Consider the following 25617-nt stretch of genomic DNA (forward strand, 5'->3'; position numbering starts at 1 on the left):
AACTGTATTGCTACTGTATTGTAGCAGTATGAAACAGCTAGCTTCATCCTAGCGGCACGGTGGCACAGTGGCTAGCACTGCTGCCTCACAGCGCCAGTAAACCCAGGTTCAGTTCCCGCCTCAGGTGACTGACTGTGTGGAGTTTGCACGTTCTCCCCGTGCCTGCGTGAGTTTCCTCTGGGCGCTCCGGTTTCCTCTCACAACCCAAAGATGTGCAGGGTCAGGTGAATTGGCCATGCTAAATTGCCCCTAATCTTAGGTAAGAGGTAAATGTAGGGGTATGGGTGGGTTGCGCTTTGGTGGGTCGGTGTGGACTTATTGGGCCCAAGGGCCTGTTTCCACACTGTAAGTAATCTAATCCTGCTAGGCCAAATTTTGAGATACCCTACCCAGGTATCTAAGGTGGACTGGGCATTTTACATTATGAAAAGAGATCCCCTCCGAGCCATTCGTGAGTTGGTGTGATAAAAAGCAAGAATTGATCTGGCCACAGCAGCCATTCAAAATTGCTTTGTTGTGTGTATTTCATCATCATGATTGTCAATCAGAGTCAAGCTGCCTGAATTAATATTTAAGCAAAGCTTTGTAATGACTTGAATGAGGAAAGTGAACGTACCGTCACCGAGTTTATGGAAGACATAAAAATAGGTGAGAGGGTACATGGTGAGGATGATACAAAGAGTCTGCAGAGGAATGTAATCAGATCAAGCGGGTGGGCAAAATATTTGGCAGACTGAACATAATGTGGGGAAACTGGCAGGAAAAATATAGGAGCTGAATATTATTTAAATGGAGAAACAGTTCAGAAGCTGAAGTATTGAAGGATTTGGAAATCCTCATGCATAATTCACAGAAAGCTAGATTATATGCTCAGCAGGTAATAGGGATGGCACATGGATTGTTGACCTTTATTTCAAAGAGAATGGAGTATAAAAATCGTAAAGAGTATAGAAGGCACTTGTAAAACACCACCAAGAATTCCGTTATTCCCTTATCTAAGGAAAAGTATACTGGCATTAGAAGTATTCCAGAGAAGGCTCCCTAGATTAATCCTAGGTCTGGAGGGACTGACCTATGAGGAGAAGCTGAATAGATTGGGCCTGTAGTCATTATTTGTAAAGTAGTGTTGAGGTGAACTTAGCAAGAGAGTCTATAATCAAATTATTCATGGAATTAGGATAATTATGGAAGAATGAGAAGCAATCTTATTGAAACAGACAAAATTCTTAGTGGACTTGAAAGGGTAGATAGGGAGAGGTTGTTTCTCCTTGTGGGAGAGTCTAGGACCAGAGGGTATAATCTTAGAGTAACAGGTTGCCCATTTAAGACAGAGATGAGGAGGAACAACTTCTCTCAGAGGACAGCAAATCAGTGGAGTTCTGCAGAGGGCTGTTGAGGCCAGATCATTAAGTATATCCGAGGCAGAGGTTGACTGATTTTTAATCAGTAAAGGACCCAAGGATTATGGGAAAAAGACAGGAAAGTAGCGTTGAGGATTATCAGGTCAGCTATGATCTCTTTGAATTGAAGAGTAGACTTGATGGGCTAAATGGCCTCTTCTGTTCCTTCATCTTAAATATTGTATCCTTGTCTTCCTGAACATTGTTGAATTTTGTGAAATGTGTAACGAGTTCATCTCTGTTCAACAACAGTAATTGGGAGTGACAGAATCAAAGAGACACAAAAAAATTAGATAAAATGCCTAGTCTTTAAATTTGTAAAGCTGTTAACACTGTGAGTTAATATTCTTAAAACTTCCATTGCCATGGAGTTTGTAATTTTTGGAAGAAGTAGCAAAGAAGATTGATGAGGGCAGAGCAGTAGATGTGATCTATATGGACTTCAGTAAGGTGTTTGACAAGGTTCCCCAGGGGAGACTGATTAGCAAGGTTAGATCTCATGGAATACAGGGAGAACTGGCTCAAACGTAGAAGACAAAGGGTGGTGGTGGAGGGTTGTTTTTCAGACTGGAGGTCTGTGACCAGTGGAGCGCTACAAGGATCAGTGCTGGGCCCGCTACTTTTTGTCATTTACATAAATGATTTGGATGCGAGCATAAGAGGTATAGTAAGTAAGTTTGCAGATGACACCAAAATTGGAGGTGTAGTGGACAGAGAAGAGGGTTACCTCAGATTACAACAGGATCTGGACCTGATGGGCCAATGGCTGAGAAGTGGCAGATGGAGTTTAATTCAGATAAATGTGAGGTGTTGCATTTTGGGAAAGCAAATCTTAGCAGGACTTATACACTTAATGGTAAGGTCCCAGGGAGTGTTGCTGAACAAACAGACCTTGGAATACAGGTTCATAGCTCCTTGAAAGTAGAGTCACAGATAGACAGGATAGTGAAGGCGGCATTTGGTATGCTTTCCTTTATTGGTCAGAGTATTGAATACAGGAGTTGGGAGGTCATGTTGCGACTGTACAGGACATTGGTTAGGCCACTGTTGGAACATTGCGTGCAATTCTAGTCTCCTTCCTATCGGAAAAGGTGTTGTGAAACTTGAAAGGGTTCAGAAAAGATTTACAAGGATGTTGTCAGGCTTGGAGGATCTGAGTTATGGGGAGAGGCTGAACAGGCTGGGGCTGTTTTCCCTGGAGCTGAGGGATGACCTTATAGAGGTTTACAAAATTATGAGGGGCATGGATAGGATAAATAGATAAAGTCTTCTCCCTGGGATCAGGGAGTCCAGAACTAGAGAGCATAGGTTTAGGGTGAGAGGTGAAAAAAATAAAAAAGACCTAAGGGGCAACTTTTTCACGCAGAGGGTGGAACGTGTATGGAGTGAGCTGCCAGAGGAAGTGATGGAGGCTGGTACAATTGCAACATTTAAGAGGCATTTGGATGGGTATATGAATAGGAAGGATTTGGAGGGAGATGGGCCGGGTGCTGGCAGGTGGGACTAGATTGGGTTGGGATATCTGGTCGGCACGGATGGGTTGGACTGAAGGGTATGGTTCCATGCTGTACACCTCTATGACTCTATGACAATTGCAATGTGTTATAATTTACGCCACACGTATCTTTCTCTCAATGATTGATGTTTCTTCTAGAAATGTTATTTAAGTTATTTCTGCTGTTTCTAAATAGATGGCAGTGAAGGAAGATATAGCTTTATGAAGTGGGTGAGTAAAGCACACTGACAGGAATACAGCTGCCAAAATTGATAAACATAATTCATGTACAGGTTGGGATTGAAACAATGGCTGGTGTAGTCATAAAAATCTAGTAATGTGTCAGTGGGTTGTATTTAAATGAAAATAAGATTACATTTCAATTTGTAACTTGTTTGCAAAATTCACAGGGTGAAATCTGTTGAAAATTTGCAAAAAAAATCAATTTTATAGCAATATTACAAATTAAGGAGCTTCAGAAAATGATAATTGCAATAAACTGACTTCAATTGCAATGGATAATGAAGCATTGAAGTTGTGCTTAAACAAGCAATTAATGAATTAGTACTTGCGGAGGTAAACATTAATCAACTACACAAGTTAAAATCTTGATAACAGACTTAAGTCTGATTAAGGCTGTAAACATTCTTAAAGTATTAACCGTTGAGTTGCTGTGTTTGTCCTGCAAATACTGGAAATCCAAAATGAAAACAGAAAATGCTGCAGGTCAGGCAACATTTATGGAGAAAAAAAAAGCAATGTTTAGATTACTTACAGTGTGGAAACAGGCCCTTCGGCCCAACAAGTCCCCACACCGACCCGCAACCCACCCATACCCCTACATCCTTACCTAACACTACAGGCAATTTAGCATGGCCAATTTACCTGACCCACATATCTTTGGACTGTGGGAGGAAACCGGAGCACCCGGAGGAAACCCACGCAGACACGGGGAGAATGTGCAAACTCCACACAGTCAGTCGCCTGAGTCGGGAATTGAACCCGGGTCTCAAGCGCTATGAGGCAGCAGTGCTAACCACTGTGCCACCGTGCTGCCCACGGTGTTGGAGGGTGGAATTTACATAACATGGAGGGATCTCACCCATCAACTGGAGAAATGGCGAGAACCCAGCATTATTTCATTCTGTCAAACCTGACACTATTCCCAGCTGATCTGTTATCTGTTTATCATCTTGATATCTGGTCAGCATGGACGGGTTGGACCAAAGGATCTGTTTCCTTGCTGTATATCTCTATAACTCTAAAATTCCTACTGCAACCAAACTCTTTGGACATATTTATTGCACATAAAAACTTTACTGCACATAAAGATTGAAAAGTTGAACGTTGTGTTTAATCAGTAACTGATGGCCAATTAAAATTAAGGCAGAGTCAGGGAATTAATGACTCTAATAAGATGTGAATCAAAAGGAGGGTGATGTAATAAACTAGCCATTTAGAAAAGTACAAACAATACATAAGATGTCTTACATCACAAAAAATGCAAGTCTTCTGTTTTCTATTTTTATCATCAAGACCAGTTTGTTTGTTGCTCTTCTATTGGATTCAATATCCAATCCCTCGAAAACAAATTTAATAACGGGAGACACAATTGAAATATATCAAGCTTCCTTCTGGCAATATTTTTAAACTCCAAGCCATCTCACATTAAAAAGAAAATAATCTGCCTCAAACTTGTGGTTCAGCTGGTAACATACTTATTCACACTTGCCTCTGGCTCTCAAAGGCACTAGATGCAAGTGCTACTCCCCACTGTCGTGGACAAAAACAAAAGGTGGCACTCCAGCATATTACCAAGGGTGTGCTGTCCTTTCAGAGGAGTTGTCTTTTGAATGAGTCATTCAAAACAGGTTCGATCTACCCTTCACAAGAAAAAAAGTCTCATTGACTTATGTTAAAGAAGAGCTGTGGTTTTATTCCTGATGCCTTGGTGAATATTTATCTCTCGGTCAACATCATACAAATCAGGTTATCACTACGCTGTTTGTGAGCTTCTGCGCATAATCTTGCAATTCAGGCCCTACTTGAACATTCTTGGCAATTGATGTCTTTTCCTCACTCTTGTTGGATTCAAAATCTAGAATTACTCACCTAACCACATTGTGGAAGCACTATAAATACAAGGACAACGTTAGTTGAAGGTGAGATTTCACTAATACCTTCTTAGGCAACAAGGGTTGGATAATAAATGTGACTTTGCAAATTGCAATTACAACCCTGAAGAAGAGTTTAAAATTAAGGATGTGGTTTTGATATATGATATATGAACAGGTCACAGATCAATACTCAAGGTGATCGTTCATGTCATTTGTCCCAACTCAAAAATGCATTTTGTTTTTAATTATCTGAAAATGATAGTGTTTAAACTTGGGTAAATAATTGTTTAAATTCTTTCTTGATATATGGGATCACTGACTAAGCCAGATCTATTTCCCATCTCTAATTGTCCTAGAGACGATGATGGTTCAAACCTTCTAAACTGTTGCAGTCGATCTGGCATAGGGACTCTCAAAATATTGTAAGGAAGAGAGTTCAAGTATTTTGACCAAGTGATAGTGAAAGAATGGAGATTTAGTTTCAAATTCGGCTGGCATGTGGCCTGGAGGGAAATTTGCTGCTGTTGGCATTCTTAGTGTCTGCTATCATTGTCTTACTGGGTGGTAGAGGTTTTGGTTTGGCAGGTACGGTCATAGGGGCCTTGATGATTTTGTGGAGTGCATGTTGTAGATAGCATAAAGATCACGTTCCATGTTATCACATTCTTGATTGGCATCTTATAGATGGTGCACAGGCTTTGGGAAGTCAGGACACAAGTTTTTCATCTCAGAATTATAGGACTCTAACCTGCTCTTAGTCATAGAGTCAGAGTTGTACAGCATAAAAAACAGACCCTTCGGTCCATTTTGTTCATGCTGACCAGATATCCTCGATAAGTTTACTCTCATTTGCCAGCATTTGGTCCATTTCCATCTAAACCCTCCCTATTCATATGCCCATCCTGAAGCCTTTTAAATGTTGTAATTGTACCAGCATCCACCACGTTCTCTGGCAGCTCATTCCATACACCACACTCTGAGTAAAATAATTGCCCCTTGGGTCTCTCTTAAATCTTTCCCCTCTCATTCTAAACCTATGCCCTCTAGTTTTGGACTGTCACATTCCAGGGAAAAGACCTTGTCTATTTACCCTATCCACGCCTCTCAAGATCTTATAATCCACAATAATCTATAATCTATAATCCTCAGCCTCCAACACTCCAGAGAAAATAGCCCCAGCCTATTCAGTCTCTCCCTTCAGCTCCAACTTTCCAACCTTTGCAACATCCTTGTCAATCTTTTCTGAACGCTTTCAAGTTTCCAACATCCTCCCTATAGCAGGGAGACCACAACTGCACACAGTATTCCAAAAATGGCTGAATTAATGTCCTGTATAGCCTCAGCATGACCTCCTAACACCTATACTCAATGAACTGACCAATTAGGGCAACCATACCAGATGCCTTCTTCACTGTCCTATCCACCTGCAACTCCATTTTTAAGGAACTATGAACTGCAGTCCAAGGTCTCTTTGTTCAGCAACACTCCCCAGGACCTTACCATTAAGTGTATAAATCCTTCTGTAATTCGCCTTTTCAAAATGCAGCACCTCACTTGTACTTACAGTATGTACACAACAAGTCCAGTTCAGTTTCAGGTCAATGGTAACAAAATGTTGACAATGGCATAATTCAGCATGTGCATATTGCCATTAAAAGTCTAGGGAAAATGTTAAATTCTCTTATAATTAAACATTAACTATTTTAAGTAGAAATGCTAATTGCTTGTCATTTAATGGTGAAAATGTTTTCCATTAAAACTTTACGAGAAGTGATGATAATTTGTGGTGGGGTGGACTGCAGTTTGAGAAAATTTGCAATATCACTGACCTAAGTTTCAAAAACATAATGCCATGCATTTCTCCTCATTAAACGCTTCAGGAGTACTGTCCCTTTGAAACACTAGAAGCAGTGGAAATTGAAAAGCATTTGTTTATACTAATTTTGACTTCAACTGAGAAAAGCTTTATACTGGTTACTAACAGATAATGCACAGTTATTTTTAAAAGGCATGATTATTTTCCACAAGAAAATTTGTCTTTCATGAAAAACATTGTAACTGAGTAAAAGGGGACCATTGGATCATACAATTTTACAGTAAAGAAGGAAGCTATTCAATCCATCATTTCTGTACTAGCTCCTAAAAGATCTACCCAGCTAGTCTCATTCTCCAGCCCTATCTGAATTCATCACTTTTAAATATTTATCCAGTTATCTTTTGAAACATTATATGGAATCCACCTCCAACACTTTTCCAGGCAATGCATTCCTAATACAGTGCTAACAATTCTCTGAATAAAGAAGTTTCTCCTCACCTCATTCCTAGCTGTCTTGCTGACAATCTTGAAACTGTGACCCCTACTGTCAAACTTCTACTTCTTCATGCACCTTTCTAGTAACGCAAGGTGATTATGCATGTTCTGACAGTAAGTGCCCACAATTAACCATAAGTACCTTTATTAATTGAATATGTCTCTTCACAATAATCCATTGGACATCTCCCCTAGATTTCCACCCTCACATACTCCATCCTTTCCTCACAATCTACAATTAAGAATCTCATCAACATTTTGGTTTTTAAACTGAGGCCATCTGTTCAGCTACCTGCGCATTCCTTTTTTTTTAAACACCACTTCTTTCAAACCAAAACAAACCGCATTCTCTGCACAGATAAGCATCATTTCCTTCCTGAGATCTTTCAGCGCTCTAATTTGTGAAACTGCTATTTAAATAAACACTAGATAATACAGTTTAAGATTTGATTAAAGAGGACTAGAAGTTGAAGCTGTTCATCTACATTGATCAGAACTGGGACATAAGAGACAGACTTTGACACCTTGTTGTACAATATGAGAAGAGGGTGCTGATTGGTTGGGCCATCATTAACATTGAGATGCAGCAAGAACAATTAACGGTCAAACTCAATGCTCATACCAGGAAGCAAGATTTTGGTTGGTCAAAGTGTTGCCATGGCTGTCTCAATTACCTTTTTACCCCAGTAAAAGATGGAATATTTGTATAAATTCCTTTTGCCTACATAAAACAGGGACCTGAATATTTTATGTACGGAGCTTTAAACACAGGCAAATGTATCACACTGTGGGCCTGACTGATAATTTAAAATTGGTTTCTGGTGAACTGTTAGCATAATCTTGACGTTTTAATAAATTATTTCCAATAGCAGAATCATATCTAAAGGTGGATATACAAGCACAGATTGGTTGAGCATGAACAGCATATTACCTGCGGTGAATGTTGTTTGATATGGTCTGCCAATCTAAATACCTGACATCACACTGGCACTGAAACTCGTATATCACATTATTCATTTGTGTGGTAAGATAAATATGTTTTTGGCTTAGCAACATCCTGATAGTGCAGAAAACCAGCCATGCATTTACTGCAAAGTGGCAGTGTGAGACAGCTAGCTTCACCTATTGTTCTAAAAGTTGAGACACCTTGCCCTTCCAGAGCAAACTAAGGTAGACTGGACACCACCCAGGATCAGAAGTGGTGGACATGGGCACTTTCATGAGTTTGATGTATGCAACAAGTAATGGTTTGCGCAGTATATTCATTATTATATCAGACAATTTTGATATATCCTATCTCATTCAGCTGAGCAGATGGCTAGGGCACTATGTAGGCAATAAAGAATGATCTTATTGGATTGGAGGGATCCCAGTGTGTACATTGACTGGTGAACATAGGTTTTCAGTAAGTAAGAGTTAAGAATCGATTTTTTGACTTCTCAACTGATGAGCCATGCGGTTGGACCCTGTCACATATTTCACCAGGCAGATTACCATTCATGTGCAAGTCTAACAAGCACCTCTGAAGCATGACTGATGGTCATGAAAACTGGCAAGTCCTGTAGTTATGAATTTGGAGCTCCCGTTGAGTACAATGTTCCTGCTATTGGAAATCATTTATTCAATCACCTGAACTGTTCCAAGAGTTACATCACAAGCCAATTTTAAATACCAGCCGGGTTTGCAGTGCGACGCATTTATGTGTGCTCAAAGCTACACACATTGGTGTGTAGTGGAATTTGTGCAAACATTGCACCTTTTTCAGAAAAAAAGGTCATTGAGCCAGCCAAACTCTGCTACATCGCCTTGACAATGCAGTGATGAGTCAGATATCAACCTGCCTGGTCTGACAATTAAGACTGACCATGAACTTTCTCATTGCATCTCTATGTCAGTGATGACCCAACCAATCAGTACCATCTCTCATGCTGGAAAAAGGGTGTCTCTTCTTTCAATCTGTTTCTTATGTCCTAGTTCTGATGCCTACAAGAGAAAATGTTTCAATTCCTTGTCTCCTTCAAGTTACTGCCATTTATTTTCTAGCATAATCCTGCAATTTTAATGGAATTCAAAATAAATAACAATGGTTTTGTTCGAAAATCAAAAACTTCTAGTATAAAATAGCTCTGACTATGATGAACGCTGAAAATGTGTTGCTGGAAAAGTGCAGCAGGTCAGGCACTGAAAACAACACATTTTCAACACATTCCAGCAACACATTTTCAGCTCTGATCTCCAGCATCTGCAGTCCTCACTTTCTCCTGACTATGATGAAGTCAGCTTTTTCCTTTAGACCCAGAGAAAGAATAGTGAGGTCTTGCCCTTGAATAAATTCAGTCTGGATCAACTTAAGTGTATGTCAGCTATACCATGTTTCTACCACTATCCATACACAAGGTAGGTAAATGACATATCAGCTAAGTTACATGTAGCCATTGCCTCAACACATTAAATATGTACTGTACATATCCAAGTACAAAATAAGCTGATAAGAATAAACATTCTTCAGTGAAAATGAGAATGATAAAGAAAGTACTTGCCTATATAAAGTGATGAATCTCTCTTTCGAACATGGTCATCAATGTAGGAGACACCGAGTGGTTGAATTGGTGTTGCACCAGCCCCAATGATAACCTGAGCCACAATAACCAACACATACATCATGTTTGTTGTTTCTGTTTCTGCACACGTCTTGAGATTTTTCTCCTTTGCCAATTGTTGTTCTTCCAATGAAAGGTTTGCCATGCAGGTGTCCTTCAACACTGAAGTATCCACCTGCTTATATTGATACTGATGACTTAGAAACTCTGGCAGTGCACAAAACAAAGAACCAATGGCCATTATGATCCCACCACACCCTATCAGGCGTGGTCGATGTCCTTTGCCACCAAAGTAGCTCACCAATAAAATTATCATGAGGTTTCCAATCTCAAAGCTGCTTGCAATTACTCCTAGTTCGGTACTATGTAGATCGAAACGCCTCTCCAGGGTTGTTAGAATACTGACCTGTAGAAAACATGAGAAAGAACTGTAAAAATTGAAAACTGAAAAGACAATTAGAGTTAAGCTAACAACTTGGTTTAATGTTTATTTATGGTGAGACTTGAATGCTTGTTAGCACAGACATGTTGTAATACACGATCATTATATATTATATGTCTCGTGTAAGTTATATAAAAACAATTTTGCTGAAAATAGAATGAATCGTTAATGGAGTGCCATTTTATTTGTGTATGCAGTTCAGCCTTTCTTTCTTGCTATTTCTGACCATGATACTGATTGTATTCTGAGTGTACCAATAACTGGTATTACTAAAGAATATATGGCATTCCCCTGCTGGTGATTATGGATGTGTGACAGCAAATAAAATCCAGTAGAACTTCCCAGTGCATACCCACCCACGCTAATCTGTTAAAAATTTAACAGGGAATGAGGTGTGTAGGAGTTGTCAGCAGGCACATCCTACCTTGAGATTATTGAGGCCATTAATTGGTCAATTAATGGTCAGGTAATAGTCTAATCCACAGCAGTTATTATTTTATCAATGGCAAGGGAGACTTGATGTATTAGGGCATAGTTCTGAAAAAAGTTCAAGTTGTATTAGTTCCACCCAATTTTATGATGTCAAACATAGTTTTTGGATGGAGACAAGACATTCTACACTTCATTGTGAACAGATGTGTTCTGCAGAGCTCCCAAGTCTCCTTAATAAACATACCTGTCTAGTAATGTAACCTGTACTTGTTACTATTTGTTATGGAATGAACCAGCTCATTAACTAAGGATTCACCAGTGGTCTATCCCCAACACTGATAATTAGACAGACCCCAGAATAGTATAGACAAATGAGGATTAAGCCACTTGAAACACTTGCACTTGGTTGAGGTGGCAGATACAACTTGCCAACAGCAGCAGTCAGGGTAAACACCACATGGTAACAGCAGTGTGGATTCAAATTCACCTTGAGGAGAAAGTTCCAAACCAGCGAGAACAATTTCATGAAACAAAGCGCATTTAGCATTTTAAAAGCAAGAATTTGTTAAGCAGAGGTTTACTGCTTTTGGTCTCTGTACCAAAGGAAGGATATAGAAGAATGCAGCTAAGGTTCACTAGGCTAATAGCAGTAATCACAGGACTGTCCTATAAGGAGAGGTTGGTTCAACTGGGCCTATATATACTACTGTTTAGAAGGATGAGTGGAAATCTGACTGAAATATCAAGTTCTAACAGGGCTTGACAGGCTAGATGAAGAGTTTTATTTTCCCCCGGTTAGAGAGTCTAGAATAAGGGAACATAGTCTCAGGATACAGGGTAGGATTTGGGACTGAGATGAGGAAAAATAACTTCACTCAAAGGATAGTGAAGCTGTGGAATTCTCTACCACAGAAGGCTGTGGAGGCCAAGTCACTGAATATATTCAAGAAACAGTTAAATAAATATTTAGATTATATAGGCGTCACAGGGTGAGCCAAAAGCGGAAATATGGAAATAATGCAGAGTAAGGTTGAAGAGCAGAATGGTCCACTCCTGTTACTAGTTTCTATGTTTCAAATACACAGATAATCAATTTGAAGCTGAATCACAACTATCAATAGAGAGTGCAACAGCAATGGAAGCAACAACAGAGCAAATTCAGTTTCCCTTCATCAAGAAACTCTTAAACGTTGAAGTGAAAAGAGGGTAGGCTAGGAAAAGACAGAAAAGGAAAAAAAAACAAAACAGAACAAAATAGAGCAGAATGGAAAAACATGTAAGGAAGAAACTAAAGCCTTAGCAAAGGAGATTTTATCGTGAGCAAGAGATGGCTTTAGGTGTAAAGTTTCTAACCACTTCTAAATCTAATAACTTGCGGAATTACATTTTACTTTGCTCAAAAACTGCATTAATCCATGTAAGAATCTGTAACTCCGTTTTTTAGATTAGATTCAGTCTAACCGATGTGGCACAGACAGACAGTCTCACACAGAGCAGCTCATGCCTTAAATACACGATCTGGGACAACATGACACCAATTGTCTAAGTTCAATTGAGAACGTAACTTCTAAAAACGTTTTGCAATTTACATCTGAAAGAACTGAAACCAACATGGTCATTCTAAAAGATGAGAGACTTATCAAACAATCCAGGTCTTTTTCAATATATAATTTCAATCGCATCACACTTTTGCTATAAATTCTGTGTCTTACGATCTTATACTCCACAACCACCTGATGAAGGAGCAGTGCTCCAAAAGCTAGCGCTTCCAAATAAACCTGTTGGACTATAACCTGGTGTTGTGTGATTTTTAACTTTGTACACCCCAGTCCAACACTGGCATCTCCAAATCATAAATCTATTGGAAGAGTCTTACCAAGATTTACAGAGGCTGGGACTCTGTAATTAAACTGCAATTTCAAGGGGAAGCTTTATAAAGAATGCAGTTAGATAACTTTATTTTAAAATTTGTGTGGAAGAAAGTGGAAAACTGGAAAAGGCAGAGATCTATTGATTTTTCTCAGGAGAGAGAGGGTAATTCCATCATAGCTACAGAATCTGAGGAAGGTGGGAAGCTACCACCTTGATCACAAAAAGGTGAGAAAACCCCAAAAAAAGTTGGAAATCCCTCAGCAGAATGGAGGCACAGTATTACAAAGAAACAGAATTTTGAACCTTGAAAACACTTGATCACTACAGAACAACTAGTAACACAACTTAAAGCTTTACTGAACAATTTTATACAATATCGCAATAATGTAGTATTTAAAAACACAAGCAAACATCACAGAGAGCCTTGCAAGCTCTGCAGTAATTCAGTTTAGAACAGAATACAAGAATATAAGCTTAAAGAACAGTAGATTAAATGCAGCATGGAAATGATACAGACTAAAATGGTTTCACAGTTCTAATAATTAATAAGCACATTGAGAAGAAATGGAAAGTGACATAATACTTCTTCAAAGATTGCAGGTCAGAGATGAACCATATAGAACACAAGATTGGATTTCCTGGAAAAAGACTTTTCCCAAGATATGGAATGGCTTCAAAATTGAAAACAATGCCTGAAGTTCACCAAGTGAATACAGCATTGCGGTCAGCGGGTCTCACTGTGGTGGTATTATTAATTCTCAAAATATTAAAAGAGAGTACAGATACTTTTGAAGATGCTACATTGATAAAAAAACTTCTATTTGAGAACAATGACAATTCTTGAAAAAGCAACTTTCAGGGGAACCCAATGACAACGTTATCACTCACCTCCAAGATCAGTGGAAAACTGAGTATGGGATTCAGATAAAACTCATAGGAGATAGAAGTATTGTTGGAAGTATTGATGGAGATTGTCAGATTTCCTTCAGTCCAAAGAATACATGAAGCATGAAGTTATTCAGATCATGCTGGAAGCAAAGCCCAAAGGATTCACAGACTGATCCTGAGAGGAGAGTATCATTCCGAGTGCAGGGGAACAACAGAGTTTATTCACTTTGTAAAATATGGGCATTCAAACCAACATAGAAAAAGAGCCAAGCACTAGATATTAAGAACCTGGATCAGCACTGTGGGACAACAATGCCTACTATGACCTAAGAATGACGCAAAGCTGTAGGTCATTTTCAAGAGACACGAAAAATTAAGATAAAGTTTCAGAATGGCAGAAACATTGGCGATCAGGCATGAGAAAAGTTCAATACTCTGCAACACCTAACACCATTAATAAAAATACGTGCATTAGATTAAGCATGTCCATTTGGAGGTATTCCTAGCAGAACCTGCAGATCCAGATGAACCAGAACACATAGAACATATTTATGTTGATTAGCATTCAATTAATTTTATGTTGTTACAGGAGCAATTGTTACTGTTGAATCATATTAAGATACTATGGCTAAAAAAACATAATTAATAGCTACAGAAATGAGACTATATCTGGAATAGTTGTGGAATATACAGTCGAATAATTGTCAAGAACATAGACATTATACAGATTACATCAAAATGCAATGCATAGAAGAGAAATGAAAATGTACATATTGTACCCAATCAAAAAATTCATTTCTGAGTCTGCACACATGTCACTGGAAATTTGGAGGAGATTGATCACCTCCCAGAGAATAATTGGTCCATGAACAAATCATTATTGATCATTTAGTTAAGGGGCAACTGGGAGAAGACTTAATTAGGTTTCTTTGACTCATGGTAGGACTCAAACAGATGAAAGAATTCCCAGAGATTACCTATGTTGGCATAAGAGCACTCTTCAGCATTGTGCACACAAAGGAAGTCACAAACTATACTGGACTAAAAGAAACGTTCAATCCTCTACTTTCCAACCTGAAAAATTAATGCCAGTAACAAAGCATCTGTTGAATTGGCAGTCATCTGCAATAATATGATTGAAGTCTGGAAAATTCTACTTACGTAATCAATCAACAACAGAGTGCAATAGAAGATATCCAACTTGAATAACAAATTGAGGGAGATGGGTTCTATTCAACTCCATGTGAACCAGACCAGTGCCTTCAGATACAGAATATGGTCAAACAGAATAAAAGTTCTTGTCTAAGCATCCAGGATGATGCATGCTAGGAAGTTAGCATAAGAGTGCTGTTTCACATTGTCCACAATGTTAACACATGGTCAACAGAGCATCCATCTTCTATGATGGACATTCATGAGTGCAAATGTTCCCCAGATAATACTATGGGACAACGATCTGAGTTAGCAGAGAAGATTTCCTATGCAAAGGCAATTCAAGAGATTAACGATTCTTCAGATAAGGAAATTGACCTATAATTGCCTACAAGAAACAACATCCTCTGCAGGTGACATTAAAGAGATAAAGGTTCCTTCAGCAGGGATATGTTCTACAGATGTAACCCAGGGTCAATAGTCTTTAAGCAGGAGAACAACCCAATCTTTACAAATCAGAAAATAATATGTTCTGGGAAAACTTTTGAAATACTCAGACCACCTGCATTTGTGAAATCAGGGAAGGTGAAGTAGCTGTAAAAGTAAAATAGTAATATACATGTCTAATACAATATGATAAAGTTATGAGAAAAATAATAAAAAATACAAACATTTAAAAAAGCATTAGTGACAATAAATTACTGTTACTATTATTATTATTAGTGGGAGATGTTACATATAGACAGAAAAAGAGTATGAAGGCAGTACAGGTGTCCTCTGCGGTCATCTCCCTCCAAAACAGTTATACCATTTTAGATACTGTTGGGGGAGATGGCTCACCAGGGGAGGGCAGCAGTTGTCAACATCATGGCACCATGGCAGGCACTGCTATTCAGAAGGGCGGGAAAAAGACTTGTAGGGCCATAGTTATAGGGGATTCTATTGTGAGGGGAGTAGATAGGCGGTTCTGTGGCCGAAAACGGGACTCCCGGATGGTATATTGCCTTCCAGGTGCTCGGATCAGGGATGTCACTGATCGGCTGCAGAGCATTCTAAAAGGGGAGGGTGAACAGCCAGTTGTCTTGGTGCATATAGACACCAACGATATAAGTAGAAAGCAAGATGACGTCCTGAAAGAAGAATTCAGGGAGCTTGGAGAGAAGTTAAAGGAGAGGACCTCAAAGGTAATGATCTCGGGATTACTATCTGTGCCACGTGCTAGCCTGTGTAGAAATGAAAAAATAGGTAGGATGAACACGTGGCTTGAGAGATGGTGTAGGAGGGAGGGATTCAGATTTGTTGGACATTGGGACCGCTGCTGGGGAAAGTGGGACTATTACAAAAGGGATGGTCTACATCTGAACCAGTCCGGAACCAATGTCCTTGAGGGAGTTTTTGCTACTGCTGTTGGGGAGGTTTTAAACTAATATGGCAGGGGACCGGGAACCAGAAGAGAAAACAAGTAGGCAGCGAGGTGGAGACTGTATGAATTATGAAGAATAGCACTAATAAAGGGAAGAATAGGCAGAGAGCAGGTGAGCGCAAAAGAACTGGTGGCCTGAAATGCGTCTACTTTAATGCAAGGAATATAGTATGTAAGGCAGATGAACTTAGGGTTTGGAGCGGTGCCTGGGAGTATGATATTATTGCCATCACAGAGACTTGGTTGAAGAAAGGGCATGATGATTAGCAACTGAATGTTCCAGGATATAGACATTTCTGACAGGACAGGGAGGGAAGTAAAAGAGGGGGTGGAGTTGCATTGCTAGTCAGGGCCGATATCACGGCTGTGCTAAAGAAGGACACTATGCTGGTCTTGGGTAGTGAGGCATTATGGGTGGAGCTGAGAAATATGAAGGGTGCAGTTACATTGTTGGGGCACTATTATAGACCTCCCAACAGCGAGCGTGAGGTAGAAGAACAAATAGGTAAACAGATTATGAATCGATGTAGAGGCAATAGGGTAATGGTGATGGGAGATTTTAATTTTCCCAACGTTGACTGGGATACACTTAGCATCAGAGTCTGGATGGAGTAGAATTTGCACGAAGTGTCCAAGAGAGTTTTCTAGAGCATTATGTCAATAGCCTGACAAGGGAAGGGGCCATACTGGACCTGGTACTGGGAAACGAGCCAGGACAGGTGGTAGAAGTTGCGGTGGGGGATTTCTTTGCAAACAGTGACCGCAATTCTGTAAGTTTTATAATACTCATAGATAAAGAAGAGAGTGGTTCTAAGGGAAGAGTACTAAACTGGGCCAAGGCCAATTATATCAAAATTAGGCAGGAGCTGGGAAATGTGCATTGGACACAGCTATTTGAAGGGAAGTTCACATTTGAGATGTGGGACGCTTTCAAAGTTAGGTTAACGGCAGTGCAGGATAGGCATAACTCATTGAAGGCAAAGGATAGGAACGGCAAGATTCGTGAACCGTGGATGACAGGAGAAATTGTACGACGAGCCAAGAGGAAAAGGGAAGCGTACTTAAAGTCTAGGCAGCTAAGAACAGAACAGGCCCTGGAGGAGTATCGGAAGAGTAGGACAAGTCTTAAACAAGGAATCAAGGAGGCTAAAAGGGGTCATGAAATAGCTTTAGTTAGCAGAATTAAGGAAAATCCCAAAGCATTTTATTCTTATTTAAGAAGCAAGAGGGTAACTAGAGAAAGGATTGGTCCACTAAAAGATAATAAAGGAAGGTTGTATGCCGAACCTAAGAGAATGGGTGAGATTCTGAATGATTACTTTGTATCAGTGTTCACTGAGGAGAGGAACATGATGAATCTTGAGATTAGAGATAGAAGTTTGATTAGTCTGGATCATGTTGACATAAGTAGGGAAGATGTGGTGGGTATGCTAGAGGTTATTAAGGTGGAAAAATCCCCAGGACCGGATGGGATCTATCCCAGGTTGCTGAGGGAGGCGAGAGAGGAAGTAGCTGGGGCCCTGACAGATGTCTTTGTGGCATCCTTAAATGCAGGTGAGGTGCCGGAGGACTGGAAGGTTGCTTATGTTGACCCCCTGTACAAGAAGGGTAGTATGGATATTCCGAGTAACTACAGACCAGTGAGCTTAACGTTAGTAGTGGGGAAGTTGCTGGAGAGGGTACTAAGAGACAGGATCTATTTATATTTGGAAAGGAATGAGCTTTTCGGTGATGGGCAACATGGTTTTATGCGGGGAAGATCGTGCCTTACCAACTTGATAGAGTTCTTCGAGGAAGTGACCAAGTTGTTAGATGAAAGAAGGGCTGTTGATATCATATACATGGACTTTAGTAAGGCGTTTGATAAGGTTCCCATTGTAAACTAATGGAGAAAGTGAAGTCACATGGTGTGCAGGGTGTTCTAGCTAGGTGGATAAAGAACTGGTTGAGCAACAGGAGACAGAGAGTAGTAGTTGAAGGGAATTTCTCGAAATGGAGAAAGGTGACCAATGGTCCACAGGGTTCAGTGTTGGGGCCACTGTTGTTTGTGATATACATAAATGATCTGGAAGAGGGCACTGTTGGTATGTTCAGCAAGTTTACAGATGACACAAAGATTGGTGGAGTAGCAGAAAGCATAAGGGACTGTCAGAGAACACAGGAGGATATAGATAGACTGTAAAGTTGGGCGGAAAAGTGGCAGATGGCTTTCAATCCAGACAAATGTGAAGTGATGCATTTAGACAAGTATAATTCTAGAGCAAATTATACAATTAATGGAAGAGCCTTGGGAAAGGTTGATGAACAGATAGATCTGTGAGTGCAGGTCCATTGTACCCTGAAGGTTGCTGCACAGGTGGATAGAGTGGTCAAGAAGGCATATAGTATGCTTGCCTTCATCGAACTGGGTGTTGAGTATAAGAGCTGGCAAGTCATGTTAAAATTGTACACAACATTGGTTCTGCCGCATTTAGAATACTGTGTACAGTTCTGGGTGCCACTTTACCAAAAGGATGTGGATGCTTTGGAGAGGGCGCAGAGAAGGTTTACGAGGATGTTTCCTGGCATGTAAGGTGTTACCTATGAAGAGAGGTTGAGTAGGTTAGGTTTATTTTCATTAGGCAAAAGGAGATTGAGGGGGGACCTGATTGAGGTTTACAAAATCATGAAGGGTATAGACAGGGTGGATAGAGACAAGCTTTTTCCCCAGGGTGAAGGACTCAATAAAGAGAGGTCATCTTTCAGGGTGAGAGGTGGAAAGTTTAAGGGGGATACACGTGATAAGTACCTCACACAGAGGGGGGTGGGCATCTGGACCGCATTGCCAGCAGAGGTGGTAGAGGCAGGCACAGTAGATTCATTTAAGATGTATCTGAATAGATGCATGAGTAGGTGGGGAGCAGAGGGATACAGATGCTTAGGAATTGACCGCCAGGTTTAGACAATACATTTGGATCGGCTCAGGCTTGGAGGGCCAAAGGGCCTGTTCCTGGGCTGTAAATTTTCTTTGTTCTTTGTTCTCTTTTAATGAAACTTCAATATTAAAGTTTCATTAGCTCCACCCAATTTGTTGATGTCACACAGTCTTTGGATGGAGATAAGGAGTACAACATTTGGCTTCATAGGGAGAAGATGTATTCTGTAAAGTTCCAACAGTCCTTAGTAACTATACCTGACTAGCAATATAAACACATATTGCCATCATGAAATATGCCACCTTGTTAACCAAAATAAGAGGTCTTTTTTAGACTTATCAGAACTCACTCCTCTTTCACTGATAATGATACAAATCTTAGATTTAGCATAATCAAAGGCTTATACGTGGCAGCAAACTACCTCAAACCTTTATCCTCTGCCATATAGCAGTAGTGGTGACAGATAAAAGCACTGCAATCAAGGGAAACACAATGCTAGAATACTGGCAGTTTTACACCTTCTTTATGGGGCCTTTCAGCCTATCAGATACAGCTCCAACAAAATTATTCCCCTCTTTCACTGTATTTTTCAGTTACCAGTTATTGTTATCAATCACAACCCTACTATCAGCTGTGTATTACAGAGCCTGCTGAAGGTGGGGAACCTTGTAATAGGACAAGTGCCCTTGCCTCTGCCTTCCTGCTCACCCCAATCTGCTGAACTGCCTCACACATTATGGTGGGTGGGGAAGCCACAAAAAAAACTGCACCTTTTCACTTTTTCTCCATGGAGCTCATTGTAAAAAAAATCTTTCACTACTAACCAAATACAAAACTATTCCTTTGGAGACAGCATTCTGAACAGGAAAAAAGAGATGGGCTTGTTCTTTCGCATCACTTGGAATAAATGCAAATATAACTAAGGTGATTAAAATTAAGTTTAAGATTAAATTAAAATGATATATTATTATGATATTGCTAATGAACGAGAATAAATAAATCCAAGTTTGTATGAACATGAACAATATTATTTTACTACAGACAGTGATTCTGAATCAGGAGCTGGAAAAGCACCATCTGTCTCTATTGGGATCCTAGGGATTAATTAAGGGTTAGCGTTACATTGAAAGTAGGTTACATTGTTTGGATGACTCCCTTCCCAATCTCTCTTACCCTTCCACACTATGAAATTTCAGTAATGTCAGTCATCTTTCATGACATAGTATTTCAATTCTTACACCATTGTGTAAAGCCGAGTGTAGAGTCATAGAGTCATACAGTATGGAAACAGACAATTCCGTCCAATCCATCTAAACTGACCAAGTTTCCCAAACTAGTTAGTGTCACATGCCTTCATTTGGCCCATATCCCTCTCAACCTCTTCTGTTCATGTACCTGCCAAAGTTTATTTTGAATGTTCTAACTGTAGAATAGAATAGAACAGTCATTCATTGTCACATGTACCTCTTACAAAGAAAATACAGTATGAAGTGTTTAAGTCACCATACCACAGTATGTTAGTGATAGCAGGCATAGATAAGAAAAAACATTTTAAAAAGTTAAAACAAAGTCCATCTTAATTCAATTCCTAGGCTCCTGGTTTCGGGAAGACAGTACCGCTGTAAGATTGCCATGGCAGACTGCTGGAATACCAGGCTGCAAGACTTTATGGAAGCCACCACAAGGACCATGTCATTGCCAATCCTGCGAAGGAAGGTGTCGCAAAAGCCACCCAAAGGATTCCAGGACTGCCAGATGCCAGGCCGAAACCACCTCAACACCAAAGCTGCCATCAGTCCTGCCAACGTAGCAGCCAATACCAGTTATCCAGTCCCGCTTGGGACACACCAGCTGCCTCACCGCTGTTCTCCAGGTCCCGCTCCAGGGTCATCAGCTCCATCTATCACTTCCTCTGGCAGTTCATTCCACATACGAATCACCCTCTGTGTGAAAACGTTGCCCTCAGGTTCCTTTTCAATCTTTCTCCACTCAACTTAAAAATTGCCCTACCCTAGGGAAAAGATCTTTGCTATTCATCTTATCCATGCCCCTTATGATTTTATAAACCTTTATAAGGTCATCCCTCAACCTCCAAAGTCCCAGTCTATTCAGTGTCTCCTAATAACTCAAACCCTCTATTCCTGGCAACACCCTTGTAAATTTTTTCTGAATTCTCTCTGATTTAACAATATCCTTCCTATAACAGTCTATTATTTTTGTGCTTTTTAAAATTGTGGTCTGAAATGAAGAAGTACTATTTGAAGCCAGTGTATTCCTAGGATTATTGTTTGGTTTGAAAGCAAGTAATTTGTAATCATTGTGAACATGTATGAGCATGTAAATATAGCTGTAGGCAAGAGCAGTATTTGCAGATGAACTGGAGCTGAGATAGAGCTTTGATTGGAAGAAGTTGATTGGCCTATGGACTAGAGACTAGTAATCAATGTCAAAGATCTTTTGTCTGGCAATAACTGTATAATTGATTTTCAGGTAAATGAACAACTTGGGCTGGGAACACGATTCAGAAAGAAGTGATCAGATCTCCATCAGCTCAGGAACTATCTCTCTCTGTATTCTGCAGTCAAAACCAACTTTAAACATGAAGAAATCCAGGTTATCTTTCTTTCAGTAGTTCTTCTAAGCTGTAATTATTGATATACGATTCAGAGAACTTTGCAGAAAAGGAAGTAGAAGAGGAAACCTTTTCATTACTTAGAAACAACTCAACAGATCTTGTGAACAAAGACTACTGAATTACTTTTCTAGTTTCCCTCTGCCCATCTGCTTTTTCCTTGTCTATGACCACTGTCCATGTGTGTGAAAAGGAAGTATATAAGGGGATCAAGTTTTGATTAGTAGTGTTATATACCGATGGTTTATAACTGTTTACCTGTAGCTAGAGTCTAACTACTTGAAGAAATAGTCAAAAGTCACACCACATCATGTTATAGTCCAACCGCTTTATTTGAAACCACAAGCTTTCAGAACATCCACTCCTTCCTCAGGCAGTTCTGAAAGATTTGTGGTTTCAAATAAACCTATTGGACTATAACCTGGTGTCATGTGATTTTTTTACTTTGTCCACCCCAGTCCAACACCAGTATCTCCACATCATGTAAGAAATAGTAATTCCAGAGACCTTGTCCATGCTTTCTATTAACTTCAGTCTAAAAATCAGGTAAACTGGAGAATCATCATGTAGTTTTTAAACATCTTTAACTTTTGTGATAATCCTGTGAATAACGCAGCTTGATTTTCAGCGTGCTTAGTGAATCCCTAACAATTATAGACTTGCCTTATTTAAAAAAAATACTGCTTTTGATCATAGCATAACTCAGATCCAAACAAAGTTTGTATTTTTTTCAAATTCTCCAAATTCCACTTTGTTTCTCCTCAAGAGATCATTCAGTTCTCCTAAGCAAGTCATGTCACAGCAACACCACTTCTAGATTTGTTCTAATAGATTTTGGTGGTGTCAAAATATTCAAAGATATACCGCAACACTTCTGAATCCAGTCACAGTATAATAATTTGCTGGAGATATGATGCAGGTCAGTTGCATTTAAAAAGAAGTTGCTGTAGATGAGATACCGGGTGTTCTAATTCAAGGTTCAACACTGGAATTTTTTTTATTTCTGCTTTTTGTGAATTGTCAATATTTTCATTCTACTTTCAGTTTTGCAGTGTTGGTGTCTTTCATAGAATCTCTACAGTTGGCCCAACTAGTCCACACCCACCCTCAGAACAATATCCCACCCAGACCCATTCCCCTACCCTATTACTCTACATTTATCCCTCACCAATTCACCTAGCCTACACATCCTGAGCACTATGGGTAATTTAGCATGGCCAATTCACCTAACCTGCACATCTTTGGATTGTGGGAGAAAACCAGCGCACCCAGAGGAAACCCACACAGACAAGGGGAGAGCGTGCAAACCCCACACAGACAGTTACTGAGGCCAGAATTGAACACGGGTCTCTAGTGTTAGGGGCAGCAGCGCCAACTACTGAGCCACTGCGCAGTATACAAAACTAACTTCTGATATGAAGCCACATTTTCAGGAAGGGTGGTTCTGATAATCAGCCCACAATGCTTTAGTTCCATTTCTGACCTATATTTCTTGTAAATGCAGTTTATGTACTGGGGTGAATGATGACTCTCAATATTCCACTGGTTGAAAACTGGGCTTAAGAAAGCATTTTCAGTTTCAGTATTTTAAATTCAGAAAATCTGCCCAAGGTGCTTTATAATGTCAGTTTGTTTCCAATGTTACCACTGGAAATATAATTTTAGTTTGCACTGGCATTCTCCACAAGCATCATAAATGTCAATGTAAACTCAAAATACAATTAGGTTTCTATCAATATTATATAATAATGTAAAATATCTGGCATACCTGCCAAGGATATTTGTTTATTATAGTGATTCTTCCCTTCTGTCCCAACATTAACAATGGTAATTGCATCTTCAGTTCTAAACTGGGCATATTTACCTAAATTACACCAGATAAAAATGTTTGACGAGGTGTTCATTTCATCTTTGCCAATTCAGCATGCCCATTCATCAAATCAACTAGTTCATTTACCACTGCGAACTGTAAAAGGATGCATCCTCTTTTTTCCATAACAAACATGGGAATAAAACATCTGTGTGGCCTGTACTACATCAGGAATGTAGCCATATATATGTATGTATAAACAGAAGAAGCAAAATCTGAAACAAATAATATTCTGATATTCAGAGAGGAATTTAGCAGTTTGTTTTTTTGTCTCAATTTGGCTGATAATAAACCATCACTACAGGTATTAATGTTTCAGAGATGGTGCTGAAAAACCATTTGAGTTGCGCAGTTTTATAGTTTTCAGTGTTGAGATATTAATCTCTGATGCTTTGTAAGAGGACAGTGTGCATAATATTGAACATGTTAAATAATATAGACATTGTTGAGGTACCACCACTCTATGGATCACTGTCAAGGAGGTAATGACAATCTGATAAATAGATGATTCATTAGCCTTTGCTAAAAAGAAACAACAGAAATAGCTCTGTCATTCCTGCTTTTGTTGCTGGATTTAATCATGCTTTAAGTTTCATCCATAAAAAATTATTTTGCTATTTAATCCAAGAGCTCAATATTAGTTTTAGTGACTGATTTAACTATTGGCCTGTCCTGTTTTTCTCCAGGAAAGGGAAATTAATACAATTAATAGAATGCAAAATTTTATGCATGGTTTAACTTAGGGCCTATATGATGATATTACAACTGCGGAGGGCGCACATCCAGTCACAGTGCCTGTATTAATGATATAGACCACATACCACAACATACCACATTGTACATGCCTTGCTTAATTTTAATAGTCCTTCATATTCAGATCCAGAGTTGCACAATGGCTTCCCAGCACCTTCCACCAAGCATGGTGCATCCACTGGAGTAGTAGTGCAAGCAGCACCAAGCAGGGCAAAGGCAGGCACTAACGGAATGCAAAATGTGGAACAGTTCAGTTTTGTTCTTAATATTAGAAATTATGTTAAATAAAGTTATTATGGAATATTTTTGGGAGGTTGTTCATGCTTTGGCAAGGACACTGTGATGGCCCTTATCTCAGAGGTGGAAAGGTGGCAGCTAACTCTGTCTCCACAGCTGTCATCAGAACAGAAACACAAATAGATATTTAAAAATTCTATTTGATCATATGGATGATATGGGCCAACGGGCGGAGAAGTGGCAGATGCAGTTTAATTCAGATAAATGAGAGGTGCTGCATTTTGGGAAAGCAAATCTTAGCAGGACTTATATATTTAATGGTAAGGTCTTAGGGAGTGTTGCTGAACAAAGAAACCTTGGAGTACAGGTTCATAGCTCCTTGAAACAGGAGTCGCAGGTAGATAGGATAGTGAAGGTGGTGTTTGGTGTGTTTTCCTTTATTGGTCAGAATATTGAGTACAGGAGTTGGGAGGCCATGTTGCGGCTGTATAGGATTGGTTAAGCCATTGTTGGAATATTGCGTGCAATTCTGGTCTCCTTCCTATCGGAAAGATGTTGTGAAACTTGAAATGTTCAGAAAAGATTTACAAGGATGTTGCCTGGGTTGGAGAATTTGAGCTATAGGGAGAGGCAAAACAGGTTGAGGCTTTTTTCCCTGGAGCATCAGAGGTTGAGGGGTGACCTTATGAAGGTTTATAAAATTATGAGGGACATGGATAGGGTAAAAGACGAAGTCTTTTCCCTGGGGTCGTGGAGTCCAAAACTAGAGGGCATAGGTTTAGGGTGTATGGAATGAGCTGCCAGAGGAAGTGTTGGAGGCTGGTGCAATTACAACATTTAAGAGGCATTTGGATTTATGAATAGGAAGGGTTTGGAAGAATATGGGTCGGGTGCTGGCAGATGGGGCTAGATTGGGTTGGGATATCTGGTCGGCATGGACGGGTTGGACCGAAGGGTCTGTTTTCATGCTGTAGATATCTATGACTCTATGACCAGCTACTCACTTAAGTATAGGGAAATTCACTTAAATGTTTTACTTAACCACAAGGTTGAGGGATGACCTTACGGAAGTTTATAA

The 25617-nt window shown here is 39.7% G+C and overlaps 1 protein-coding gene across 1 annotated transcript in view; it reads right to left on the reverse strand.

Moving 5' to 3' along the window:
- The window catches only part of LOC132823324 (solute carrier organic anion transporter family member 3A1-like), a 315458-nt gene that overhangs the window by 272680 nt on the left and 17161 nt on the right, over positions 1-25617 (reverse strand). The window contains exon 2 of the mRNA XM_060837014.1: positions 9864-10329. Within this exon, the coding sequence (XP_060692997.1) occupies positions 9864-10329 (466 nt within the window). The remainder of the gene's footprint in view (positions 1-9863; positions 10330-25617) is intronic.

This window comes from Hemiscyllium ocellatum, chromosome 2 (genome assembly GCF_020745735.1).
Source record: "Hemiscyllium ocellatum isolate sHemOce1 chromosome 2, sHemOce1.pat.X.cur, whole genome shotgun sequence".
Taxonomy (NCBI): domain Eukaryota; kingdom Metazoa; phylum Chordata; class Chondrichthyes; order Orectolobiformes; family Hemiscylliidae; genus Hemiscyllium; species Hemiscyllium ocellatum.